The following is a 12,702-nucleotide window of genomic DNA, read 5'->3' as shown; positions in this document are numbered from 1 at the left end:
TAGATATTTTGTAAAAATTAGAGTTAAGTATTAATATAAAGATAATTAATTAGATAATAATAAAATAGATAATAGTTCTAAAGTGTATTACATGAGATAATGTTGTTTAATTTAGATTATATTATAATTGTTTTATTTTTTATTTTTAGTTTACGTTAAATATGTTATAATAGTCGTGTCCCGTTTGTTGGTTATATTTATTTTGGGTTAATTATTTAGATTAGGTTACTTTGATTATTTTTTTTTAAATTTAGGTGAAAACTATTGATATTAATTTTTAAGTATTTTATTTTAGTTATTCGATGGAACAGAAATTATTAGGCTATGAGGACACTCTTTATAAGTTAGACCAAGAGAATATATTGTCAAATTTTTTCAACTGGTATAACATTTAAGTTATGTCTTTAATGAATATAAAATTTGTATTATTTTGAGCATAAATTTTACATAAGTTTTTTTTAGCTTAATAGGATCTTATGGACGCGACGAAATTTACTGGTGAGGCCTAACAAGCCTATCAAGACATACCTCAAACGTGCTGGTTTTGAGCACCTGGCTTACATGATTGAGTGGGACCATTCCATAATTGAATATTGGTCTCCGCATTGATCGAGAGATGTCATCTAGAGTCTCACACTTTTCACCTGTCCTATTAGGAGATAACCATTATCCATAAGATGTGACTTATCAGCTGGGTTTTAATGTTGATGGAGATCGTGTTAATGAATGCGTGAGTGGATAGGAACAGTTCTACGATGGACATTGTATGGAGGACTTATGTCAAACGAATAATACTCTTTTTTATATCAAATGATTTTTGAAGATGAAAAAATACATTGATAATTTTATTTATGTTAGAAAATTTAGTTTTAGTTTCATAATTAACTAATTGGATAATTTAAGAAAGTACATTATTACTACTCGTTAATTTTTTATTAAATTGATTTATTTATTTTTAGTTTTAATATCAAGCCAGGACTTACATTTTGCTATCTACTGGATTTGTAACAGTTAGTTGATAGTTTCTTTTTATAGTTAAACGAGAATCTCTTACCACATCTTCGAGTGCTGATCACATATCATGATATCAAGGTGGTAGATAAAATAAATAAATAAATACTTGACGAATGAATTTTATTTATAAGAAACATGAAGATGGGATGGGGCAAAGGTTCCAATCAAGTCCAACATTATACATAAAAACTCAAACGGTGGAGTTTTGTTAGTTAACGTGTAGTAAAAGCTTTTTACATGGGCTTAAGAAAAGGAAAAATAAAGCATTTAAATGCGCATTAATCCTAAATGAGTGTGCTAATAGTCGTGTTTCCTGAGTATTTGAAATTTAACGGGCTTAAGTCGTGGTTGTGATCAAGATCTACCTTTCTAATCATCCACTTTCCATCTTTTCCTTTCTTCACATTGATCTTTGCAGAACATTTTGTGAATTGGGTCGGAAGAGTTGTCGAAATACTAGATACACGGCGATCCCCACGAGTGCATGCAAGTACCACATAATTTGGTCTCCCATCAAACCCTTTTTTCGAGGTCCTGATCTTCCAACCAAAACCAATTAGCCTGGCATACCTCTTGTAAAATGTCTGAACAGCTTCTAAGGAATCAAACTCCATTCTAGGAACTGGTTCTAGATGTCCATCGTCATCTCTCTCTGAGTAAACCTCAGCAACAGCTTCAAATGCAGCATCCCCTGACACATTGTTGCATGAATCCATATCCAACACTTTAAAGAACAGTCCACCTACATAAGCAAACAATTTATCAAAACGTTGTAACCAAATTAGGTGAAGGACAACGTTTGGACAACAGTTAAAGGTTGTCAATCCTCAAGGTCACTGTTTTAAACTGTGTAATCAGCCTACTTATGTTGCATCAACCATTTGGATGTGACTGTTTGCCAAACTCTATCTAAATACACAGGATGCTTGTACACTAACCTATCCTTTGTTACCAAATCAAGTCCAAAAATTACAACACTTAAATAAAAATAGAACCTTAACATTGTAACACCATAACACTCATAATTCAATTAATGACATCATTTTAAGGGGTTTTTTAAAAGAAATAATTATTTCCTAAAACAAATTAAAACCACTTAATTTACACATCCATTTTTTGAAAGTCAAAAACACTATTTAACAACTACTAAGAATACATCATCCGACTAATGAACACAAGATAATGCAGACACAAAGTATATCTAAAGACTACTGTTTTTTATTTAAATAAATAAAAAATATAATATTTCCAGGCATATGCAACTCTGGGAGTTTTTGCGTAAATGCCCAACAGGCTCTATTCCGTGATAGGGTGGCTGGTATCACGTAATGAAAGTTTGTCAGCCAATAAGCTTCATTATGGGCCACCATTATGCGAAATGAGGTGAAATATGATAGCGCAGCATCCTCCAGCAAAATGAAGCCTATTGTGCATTTGAGCAATGGCTCCCAGATTTTCGTATTCTTGGAAATATTCTATTTTTATTTTTTATTTTTTATTTTTTAAATTAAAAAAAAAACAAACAACTCTGACAACTAAGAACTCTTTAATACATGTGTAAAAGTTGAGAAGAGAGAGTTTTCTTGGAGAGAAAGAAAGCTTATGATGAAGCAGAGAAGAAGATGCAAAAGATGGATGAGAGCATTTGACTGAGAGTAATCTGAATATCATTATGCAGAATAGAATTACACATTCTAAACATCCCTATCTAGCTTTCTACCTTATATACATGTTAAGTTACACTACTTGACATAACTTTAACCAACTAACACTTGCTCATAACTAACTAACTAACAAATATCCTAACTGAATCTGCAGCCAGCTTACTGATGATGCATTTGGTAGCTTGCTTTATCAGGTAACATGTATGTGTAATACAATATTTTTAGTGGTTCACACATACATGTATTAGAAGGTTGCCGGTTGTCGAGCTGTTTATATAGCATAACTCTAATGTAAATATGTTCTACTCAAAATTGGTCAGTCTTCTGTTAGCCCAAAAAGAGAGAAGAAGAGATTGCACTAGCAAATACTTCTCTAATGCAAACTGCAATTTATTATAATTTCCAATTATTCTTTGGAATCCACCATCAATCATTTGAAAAAGGATGTCTCGAAAGAAAAAGAAGAAAATGAGTATTTATTCAGTTGAAGTTACAACAAATAGTTACCGGTTACAAGCTATTTTCTGATTAAGTTATAACAGTGTGAGAAGTTACAAGCTACTTCAGCTCACTTAATAGAACAGGAAATCATATACACTGGGATCAACCAATCAATAACAGCAAAAGACCCAAAAGAAAAGACATTCAAACATATCCTTAGTAAATAATGGTGCATTTAATGATGCAAGTCCTGGATCGATCTATTTATTCATTTGGCTAGCCATATTCATTCCTCATGTTAAGTCTCTCTTCCTTACTACTAATAATAACAATAAAAAAACAGGAGGGACAACCATGTAAGCATTTCACCTTACCTCAAGCAGAAATGTTACACCACCAAGCTAGTTGGTTATGTTCTATCACAGTAGAAACCCGAGCCCACCACACCACCACAATTTCTCTTCAAGTTACCCTGGAAGGGTAGCTTCTCTTGGAGAACTCAATTTGGGTGGCAAAGATTGGAGCCTTGCCCTATTTATATTAAACGGATTCCTATCGGTAAAAAGAAGCAAATATTGTTAATGGAGGGTATCAAAGGCGCTCATGTCAGCACTTTATGGTTACCATAAAAGCACCATTTAAGCTAAAAAAAATAAATAGTTCGAATAAGTGAACCTAGTGCGGGTCAACATGTGAAAGGCATAGGCTTTTCTCCCAACTTGTATGACTTGTAAACCAAATAACTTGTATGTGTAGTACTCCTCGGATAATACCGAAATATCTAATTTCTCCCTAGTTACCATCATACAGGTTCGTATCAGCCTTCTAGAGTTCTAGTCAACCACACTCTCCGGCCCAAGCAAGAAACTTATCCATCTAGTTAGTTACAAGCAAGTAGAATTTTTCCATACCTGATGAAGATTGGCCTTTGCCAATGTCTTTAATTCTTTGCAAAGAGGTAGAACCGCAAACATCCATTTCATTGAATTCCTTGTCTTGTTCATCTTTGACTAAAACATTAACCCTTTTATTCAATTCCTTTCTCAATTTGCAATTCTCAACCCTAAGCTTCTCAATGGAAGCCAAACTCGCATTCCTTGCATTCTCCAATTCACTGCATCTGATCCTAATCGTAGCCAATTCATCAGTTGCTTTGCTATTTTGAATCTCCAACTCTCGATTCTTGTTCCTTAATTCTTCAATAATAGCATTGTTCTTATAATCATTCAACCCGCTCTTCTTCACTTCCTTCAGCAACATTTCGTAACCCTCTTGTGTTCTCTCACACTTGTGACAACGCTGCCCCTCCTGCTTCGTCTTCAGCTCCGATTCCAGTCGAAGCCTCGTTAGCCTCTCTAATTCGATCTGTTCATAAAGTGGACTGATCTCAGCTTTGTGTTTGGCATCTCTGGCCAACAAAACCTCTTCAACGGTGTCAAAATCGGCGCGCAGAACTGAAATGAGCTCGGAAATGGACATGTCCTTCAAGCTCCTGCGGCCGATGGAAGCGAAGGTGGGAGAGGAGCTCGTGGCGGTTTCGGGCTGCAGGTCCATGACATAGAAGAGGTGGTAGAAGTTGCTGAGATTTGGAAGAAAGAGGAAAACAAAGGAAGTGGGGTTTAGTGACGGTAGTTGAGGTAGGATGGTGAGATGAAGTGAACACGAGTTAGTTGAAGAGGAACATTGAACTTCACTCTAGTGTTTTAATGGGGCTCATTTTTATTTATTAACATTTGGAGTGCCTTTGGTGTTATTCCCCCCGGTTTTGATGTGAATTCGTGTTTTATTTGAATATTAGACATAGGCTTAAATCGCTGCCAGCGATTTGTGGAGGAACGGAAACCGACAAAAAAAAACTAGAAAAAATGGGAGGGGCGATTACTGCACAGGTGTAGGGAGGTTTTTTTTAATAGAACAAAATGGTAGTGGCGACTTGAGATATGGTGGGGGCGACTTGATGTATGAAGGGGCGATTTGTCCAAAAAATAAAAAAAAATGAATTGCATCAACTACAAATAAGGTCTCAGCCAGGTTTCACATTTATCTTCTTCGTTTTGTTGTTCTTCTTCTCACTCTATGTCTATTTTTTTTTCATTCAGGTAAATTTGTTGTTATTGTATCTAATTTTTTTAAAAAAATATTGGAAAAAAATGGGTGATAGAATTCGTTTAAGAGTGTATTATAATGGCCAAATTTTATTTCAGACATCTGAGGGTGTAAAATTTATGTGTGAGAAGCCATTTGATATTAGGGGTGTACGCGGATCGGATCGGATCGGATATGGCTGAAAATTCGATCCGATCCGCACAATTCCCATCAGATCGGATCGCATATGATATCCGCATTTTTTAATGTCGGATCGGATATCGGATATATCTGCATAATTGAACCTTCTCTTTTTAATCATATTTCTATGTAAAAAATTCAATCAAAATATTTCTTTCACACTTTTAAACATATTTATTCCTAAAATGTTTTTAATCAAACTTTTCCTAAATAACAAAAATAAAATAATACAATATATGAATAATAATTACTAACTAAAACATACAAACAAGTAAATATATATATATATAGTTATTATTGTGCGGATCCGCGGATCGGATACGCAGATATCCGCGATCTGATCCTTAAAGGGTGCGGATCGGATCCGCAATTTTCGGATCGGATGCGGATATTTACCGCGGATCTGCGGATACGATCCGATCCATGAACACCCCTATTTGATATTGTTGTTCCTTTCACCATATTATTTGAAGAACTAAAAGGTATAATTTGTGAAAAGGATAGATCTTCAGATATTGAAAAGAGTGACTAGTGTTGTGTACAGATATCCTTTAATAGTATTTGGAGGATTCATACAATTCGAGATGAAGTATGTCACTGATGAAGCAACAATGCAAGAAATATTTTCAATATATCACGAAAGTCGACCAAAAGACTTTCTCATCGAGCTATACGTTGAGTTCGAACACTTGACTTATGGTGTTGAAGAAGCCGATAGAGACATGGATTGGGAAGGCTACAATAGTGAAAGCGAAGATGAATTTGAAGGCAACTATGAAATAGATGATCCAAACGTAGATGGAGACGATGTTCATTGCATTAATGAGCCAGATGTAGAAGAAGTGGCAAATGTCCTAGCAAGTCAACATCCATTTGGGGAGTCGTCTTTTATGCGCGCTTTGGACCTTGCAGCGTTGAATGCACCAGAGTTTCCTGAGTATGTGACTGTTGGTATGTGAATATGATATTAAGAGAGTAGATATGTTTTCTGTACTATGAGATGATGATTCTACCGAGGTTGGTAAATCATATTGTATAATTACTTTTTGTGATATTGTTGCAGACCCACCTATTGTTGTAGACAGTGAATTTGTTATTGGGATGGAATTCAGTTCCAGAGAAGTTGTGGTTGCAACCATCAAAGACTATACAATTTGTAGAGGAGTTGACTATCAGGTATACGAGTCTGAGCCAACAATATTTTATGCCAAATGTGTACAATATGGCAACAATTGTGATTGGCTTATCAGGGTAAGTTTGATCCGAAAGAAATATTGTTGGGAAATAAGACGTTATAACGGTAGCCACACTTGCACCAGATCTACCATTTCTCAAGACCACTGCAAGCTGGACTCAGACACAATCGCAGAAGTGATAAAGCCATTAGTTGAAGCTAACCCATCTCTGAAAGTGCGATCTGTGATTGCAGATGTGCAAGCAAAGTTCAATTACACCGTGAGCTATCGCAAAGCATGGTTGGCAAAACAAAAAGCAGTGGAGAAGATTGTTGGTCGTTGGGAGGCCTCATATGAAGCTCTGCCAATATGGTTTAAAGCTATGTGTAACAAAGAACCATCAGTAGCTGTTCAGTTCGAAATGTTCCTGTTTATCGAGGAGATGAGTTGGATCAGGATACCCGGGTATTACAGCATGTGTTCTGGAGTTTTTACCCTTGTATTAGAGCATTCAAACATTGCAAACCAGTTGTGCAGGTAGATGGCACACACTTATATGGAAAATACAAGGGAGTTCTGATGGTTGCAGTATCACAAGATGGCAACAAAAATATTGTGCCTATTGCCTTTGCCATTGTTGAAGAGGAGACTGCTGATGCATGATACTTTTTTCTTTCTAATTTGAGAAGACATGTCGTGATTCGCGATGGTGTGGGTCTTATTTCTGATCGTCATGAGTCCATTACTTCAGCCATAGCCCGTAGCAATGGAGCATGGGATCCTCCGAGAGCTATTCATATGCATTGTATTAAGCACATAGCAGTGAACTTTTTGAGAAAGTTCAAGGCACCGTACTTGCAAAAGCTTATTGTCAACATAGGTAAATAAAATTTAACATTATAGAATTTCGAATCTTTTTCGTTGTGTGTAAATGCCTAACGGTCGTTTTTTGAAATAGGCTATTCCAGCACAGTGCATGAATTTAATATGCGATACCAACGACTATGTGACCGCGGCGAGGTTTATACTCGGTGGTTAGATAGAACCCCTCGGCATCAGTATGCTTTGGCATTTGATAGTGGACATAGATGGGGACATATGACCACGAATCTAGTTGAGTGTATCAATGGCGTCTTGAAAGGGGCACGCAATCCTCCAGTGACAACACTTGTTAGAGCCACTTTTTACAGACTCAATGAATTGTTCACCAGAAAGAGGGCCGAGGCCGAGGCACGCATTAATGCTGGACATGTTTTTTCTGAAGTTGTTATGATTCGACTTGAAACAAACCAGCGAGCATTCGGAAACATTCAGGTTAGTATGTTTGACAGGCGGAATGAGGTGTTCGAGGTCCATGGGATGCCATCCGGTATGGAGTATGCAATCGATCTACGCCGCCGACAATGTGATTGTGGTGATTTTCAGGTGGATCGAATCCATGTCGCCATGTGTTTGAATATTGTGCGAACCAGCATCTTGATTGGCAAGTTTATGTGAATGAGGTTTACCGGATGGATGAGGTCAGAAAGGTCTATAGAGCTAGGTTTAGGCCATTGGAAAACCCAACTACATGGCCAGTGGTTGAAGGACCAAGGATGATACCTAATCCTAATCTCAGGCGAGTGTGCAAAGGGCGTCCAAAAATCACACGATTCTTGAATGAAATGGACATGCGCGAGATGTGTGCTCCTAGGCGGTGCAGGCTATGTGGTGCGGAGGGTCATAGTTGTAGTAGATGTCCTCATAGGGGTGGATCCAATATAGGAGGCAATGGACCAAGTAGTTAGTGATTAAAGTGATAATGTATGTAGTCACACCAATTCAGTGCTTCATGTAAATGCTTTACGTAGATCTAACTAAGAGTGCACATCAGTCAGAATTGAATTTGAATAGATCTAAATGAACAAAATATTATTTTAACTAAAATAACTTATTATAAAATAAAAATAACATGAACTAAAAATAGTAACAATTTTTCGATAGATAACATTTTTGTTTCTTGGATTATCTAACAGATTAAAAGTAGCACAGGAAAACTTATACTAGCTAGCATTTGCTAATAGTAGAAAACTTATACACATACGCCTAATTATTACTATGAATGACGATAAAAAAAATAACAAAGTCACGATAAAAAAAATAAGAAAGTCCTGAACAAAACAAACCATTACAACAATGAAATCCAATATAATCCATGTCTTTAAACACGATAAAAATAACTACAAAGTCTTGGAAGAAACAAACTACAATAACAACAAAGTTCAATATAGTCCATATCTTCAAACATGATAAAACAAAATAACAAAGTGTTGCATGAAACAAACCACAAAAAACCACCACAACAAAGGCACTCATACTACTTGCTAAACTTGTTCTTCACCGCCTTTGCCATACTCTTAATCTTTCTGCCAACATTCTTCTTGATTGTTGCCGGGGTATATCGGTTGCGACTTCTTCGCAGAGGATCATTCCGTAAGTCATAACCCTTATCCTGAGCACATCCAGCATCTATACAACAATACAAAACCATAATCACAGCTATATAGAGTTCCCTAAATGTGAATTAAAGATAAATCCTACCCAGAACACAACAAAAGCTTTACTAATAGATTTAGTTGTATGGAGTTAAAGTAAACACAATTTAAACTACCTGTCGCATGTGTACATGCATCCTCAACAACCCCATCATTATCATCATCATCCTCATCCTCATCAGTGTTGTCGTCATCATCATCAGCATCCTCGTCATCACTGTCATCCATCCTATCACGGGGTGCATTCACTACGGTGCGTATAAAGGCATCTGCCTCCAGCTCCTCGTCCTCTGCCTCGACCTTCTCTTGAATTGTTGCTGCAACTGTGTTAAGATCAAAACGAGGTATGCTCCCACTAGGACCTACGGGACCAACAAATTCAACACCTCGGCCGAGACCACTCCTACCTGAGTCAAACGAGAAACGACCCCCAGATGGATCCCAGGAATGGCAAGACATCGATGGGATGTCAAGTGTCGAATCTAAAGACATGCGGCCAGACATCACTTCAAATGGCCTTTCGTATTGAGGTTGGAGAATTTGACTTTGACTTGGATAACTGCCCCAATGTGATTGATCTGTATCATCGAGAAACCTCCAAATTTGGTTCAGGGCGGCTTGATCCTCTTCAGGGATAAACCACCGTTGAACACCATCTTGGTTGTAAGAGGATACCTCAAGACCCTGTTGAACTTCTTGTTGTGGATGTACTTGTGACTGTGGTGGTGTATGCACTGGTTGGACACCAGGAGTATTGACTGTAGCCAATAGCAAGTGATCTGAAAATTGACATTTGTACCAACTCATATAAGACTCAAACGCATCAAAAGTAACAACCGCATTAAGATCAGTAAGTCGGCGATTAATGCGATCCTACCATATTGATATCCACTTATCGTGTGCTACAATCCAATTTAAATTTTTAGGTCCAGTCAACACATTGTTATGCGCACCGCCAAGATCTCTTGGGGCTCTCGGAATGCCTTGTTGCATACCAAACTATCTCGTCACCCTATTGGTTGGATGCCACTCCATACACTCAAATGAGATAAGAGAAACCGTTGCATTCCAACATAATCCGTCGTGACGAATATCGGCCGACACCAGGTGGGGAGAAATCCTATCTTCGTTGTATAAATCCCACACAAACTGCAACAACATGGCAAAAAATAAATTTTAGCTCAACAGATGCTAAGCATTGTAAAGAAAGATTAAATGACAACTAAATTAATATATGAATCTATACCCTAACAATATCATCCATTGTATCTAATAACTCCCTAAACCATCGTGTTGTCCAAATTCTATAATCATTCGACAGAAGTATCCAATCAACCCACCTGTCAAAACAAATTTCATTACTCAAGTAACTAACTCATTATGCGAAATGATTTAAGAGTCAAATTAAAAGCATCAATTTAAGACACTATGCACCACATTATACAAAGTAACACATACCGACAAGCTAGTGGAAACCGTGGAGTCCGAGGAACCGGAGCTAGAAAGGACATCCGCTTCCAAGCCCATATTTGGAGGAGAAGCACCGGACCATCTATGTCCTTACAATCAAAACGTGATGCTCGACACAGTGATCGATACAGATGGGCAAGACATGCCGAACCCCAGCTAAATTCCCTTATCCGGTGAAATTCACGGAGCAATGGCAGAAATTTCCAATGGACTCCGGTGCCAGATTTATCAAAGAATAGGATCGTACCAAACAGCATCATAATGTGAGCTTTTACATACCTTTGTATAGCAAAAACATCAGTCAAGTCTATACTATTTTTATACCGCCTAAGCCACATCAACTTAATGAAACTTTTCCGACAATCTTTCCCTGTGGGTGCACTTCCAAACTGATCCATACCCTCATCCATTAGGAGGCTTTGACTGCTTATCATTAACCCTGAAACTGGCATGCCATCGGACCGAAGGCCAAGAATCATTGCTACATCCTCCAATGTTATCATGCATTCACCAGTCAGAAGATGGAAAGTGTGTGTATTTGGATGTCATCTTTCAACCAAGACTGTCAACATTGCCGAATGACCTTACATTCTTCCAATGCGAGATATGTGTCCAAATCCAATCTCATTCAAAAGTTCAGTAGCAATTGGATCACATGGTTCTGGCACGTTCATATGCCTGGGATCCAATAATCTTGAACCCTGATAACCAAATAAAAAATTATGATAAGAATTAAATTTAGAGCATATATCATTAATTTTTTTCACACTTGGAATAAAAATACAACTTAAAATAAGCAAATTATAACTCTTTCCTTCATATTTTGAATGATTTATTTTTGTTAACATTTGAATACAATAGCTTCATATGTAAAAAGACTATTCTTAAACAAATTTAATTATTCATATAATTAAACTTATTAAATAACTTTTGCTAATTTTTTTCTATTTTAATTATCATTTTTTTTTGCAGTCCGAAAATTTATTTTTTCATTCAATTTTATTTTTTATCAAAAAATTTCCTTAAAATAAACCTAAGTTTCCAAAGTCCAACTGTCAAAAAATTATATATTTCTTTGTTCACAAAAAGATCATTTCCTAACAAATCATAAGATGAAAACTAAATGAACCTATACAACCTAACATTCATGATTTACTAGTATATAATCACACACTAAAATTCGTAAACTTATTTTTTTTAAAAATATTAATAATAACTTTTAATATTTTCATTCTAATACAACTTAACTTTTAATATTATTTCTATTTCTATTATACCTAAATATATTACAAAAAAACTATATCACAAAATCTAAAATTTTAACTAATCACATCAATTTTATATTAACCCTAAATATTTTAAAAATATTTCACTCTACTCTACATATGCTAACATTTTAACTAACTACAAACAATTTTTTAGTTATTTCAAAACATATACGTAAATATTATAGTACTAATTGCTTTACTAATATCTTAACTACACTACATTTTTAAACTGTACTAACAAACTTTAACATATTAGTAGTCTCTAAATAATACTAACTAATACAATCAACACTAATACTAATTAAAATTAATATTAAATAAATTAACTTATATATATAAGATGATCTAAAAATAGCACCATGTGTTCTTCAGGTCTAATGAGATCACGAACCACCATTATTATTATACTCTTTTAAGTTTCAAATTTTAACTCTTGGGACTAAGAACACCATTCATGCATGCCTTCCCTCCTCCCTTTCTTTAATTTTTTTTTGAATGAAGCAAAATGAAAATGACTTTACTTTGGAACAATGTGCATTACTCAAGTTCACCCGTGAAGAAGATAGATTGAGCCAGCTATCCATGCGTCCCCCTTAGGCCAGATCAGCAGTGGACTTGTCCATTCCCCAACAATTCGCCCCTCACCCAAGCGCTCCTACCATTTTACTTTGAATGCCCTAAAATACTCTTGAAGTTGGGCTTCCATCTCTCACGGTGAATTCAATCTCTCACGGTGAACTTTTTTTTTTTTTCAACCGCTGCAATTAGCCTCCATCATTTAGGTTTGATGTATGGAGTTGGCGATTTCTACCCTCCTGTTGTGTTTTTCACAAATTTAAATTACACACAA

The 12,702-nt window shown here is 36.1% G+C and overlaps 2 protein-coding genes across 3 annotated transcripts; one reads left to right on the top strand and one right to left on the bottom strand.

Annotated features, from left to right (window-relative positions):
• On the bottom strand, nt 1,106-5,004 carry LOC107643164. Of its 2 annotated transcripts, XR_002362509.1 has the most exons (3): nt 3,795-4,024; nt 3,489-3,671; nt 1,491-1,756 (listed from the first exon to the last, which is right to left on the bottom strand). XR_002362509.1 is itself a non-coding variant. In XM_016346742.2 (2 exons), the coding sequence occupies exons 1-2, from the start codon at nt 4,671-4,673 to the stop codon at nt 1,299-1,301; spliced, it is 1,101 nt and encodes a 366-aa protein (XP_016202228.1). In that variant the 5' UTR covers nt 4,674-5,004; the 3' UTR covers nt 1,106-1,298. The 2 variants fall into 2 exon arrangements, 1 of the variants encoding a protein (XP_016202228.1); XM_016346742.2 differs by lacking the exons at nt 3,489-3,671; nt 3,795-4,024 and adding an exon at nt 4,031-5,004 and having other exon boundaries at nt 1,106-1,756.
• LOC107640279 lies at nt 5,990-8,077 on the top strand. The gene is made up of 4 exons (XM_016343817.1): nt 5,990-6,356; nt 6,469-7,117; nt 7,270-7,460; nt 7,539-8,077. The coding sequence occupies exons 1-4, from the start codon at nt 5,990-5,992 to the stop codon at nt 8,075-8,077; spliced, it is 1,746 nt and encodes a 581-aa protein (XP_016199303.1).

The sequence above is a fragment of the Arachis ipaensis genome, chromosome B05, assembly GCF_000816755.2.
Source record: "Arachis ipaensis cultivar K30076 chromosome B05, Araip1.1, whole genome shotgun sequence".
NCBI classification, from domain to species: domain Eukaryota; kingdom Viridiplantae; phylum Streptophyta; class Magnoliopsida; order Fabales; family Fabaceae; genus Arachis; species Arachis ipaensis.
The sequence above is the reverse complement of the archived record's forward strand: the minus strand, read 5'-3'. Positions and strand labels throughout refer to the sequence as shown.

What these genes read in the sequence shown, in the direction of transcription:
- LOC107643164 (XM_016346742.2), bottom strand. Translation starts at nt 4,673, where the DNA reads ATGGACCTGCAGCCCGAAACCGCCACGAGCTCCTCTCCCACCTTCGCT. An exon ending in CAAAGGCCAATCTTCATCAG is followed by an intron (nt 1,757 to 4,030) that starts GTATGGAAAAAT and finishes TTGCTTATGTAG; the next exon opens with GTGGACTGTTCTTTAAAGTG.
- LOC107640279 (XM_016343817.1), top strand. Translation starts at nt 5,990, where the DNA reads ATGAAGTATGTCACTGATGAAGCAACAATGCAAGAAATATTTTCAATA. An exon ending in TCCTGAGTATGTGACTGTTG is followed by an intron (nt 6,357 to 6,468) that starts GTATGTGAATAT and finishes ATATTGTTGCAG; the next exon opens with ACCCACCTATTGTTGTAGAC. An exon ending in ATTGCAAACCAGTTGTGCAG is followed by an intron (nt 7,118 to 7,269) that starts GTAGATGGCACA and finishes TAATTTGAGAAG; the next exon opens with ACATGTCGTGATTCGCGATG.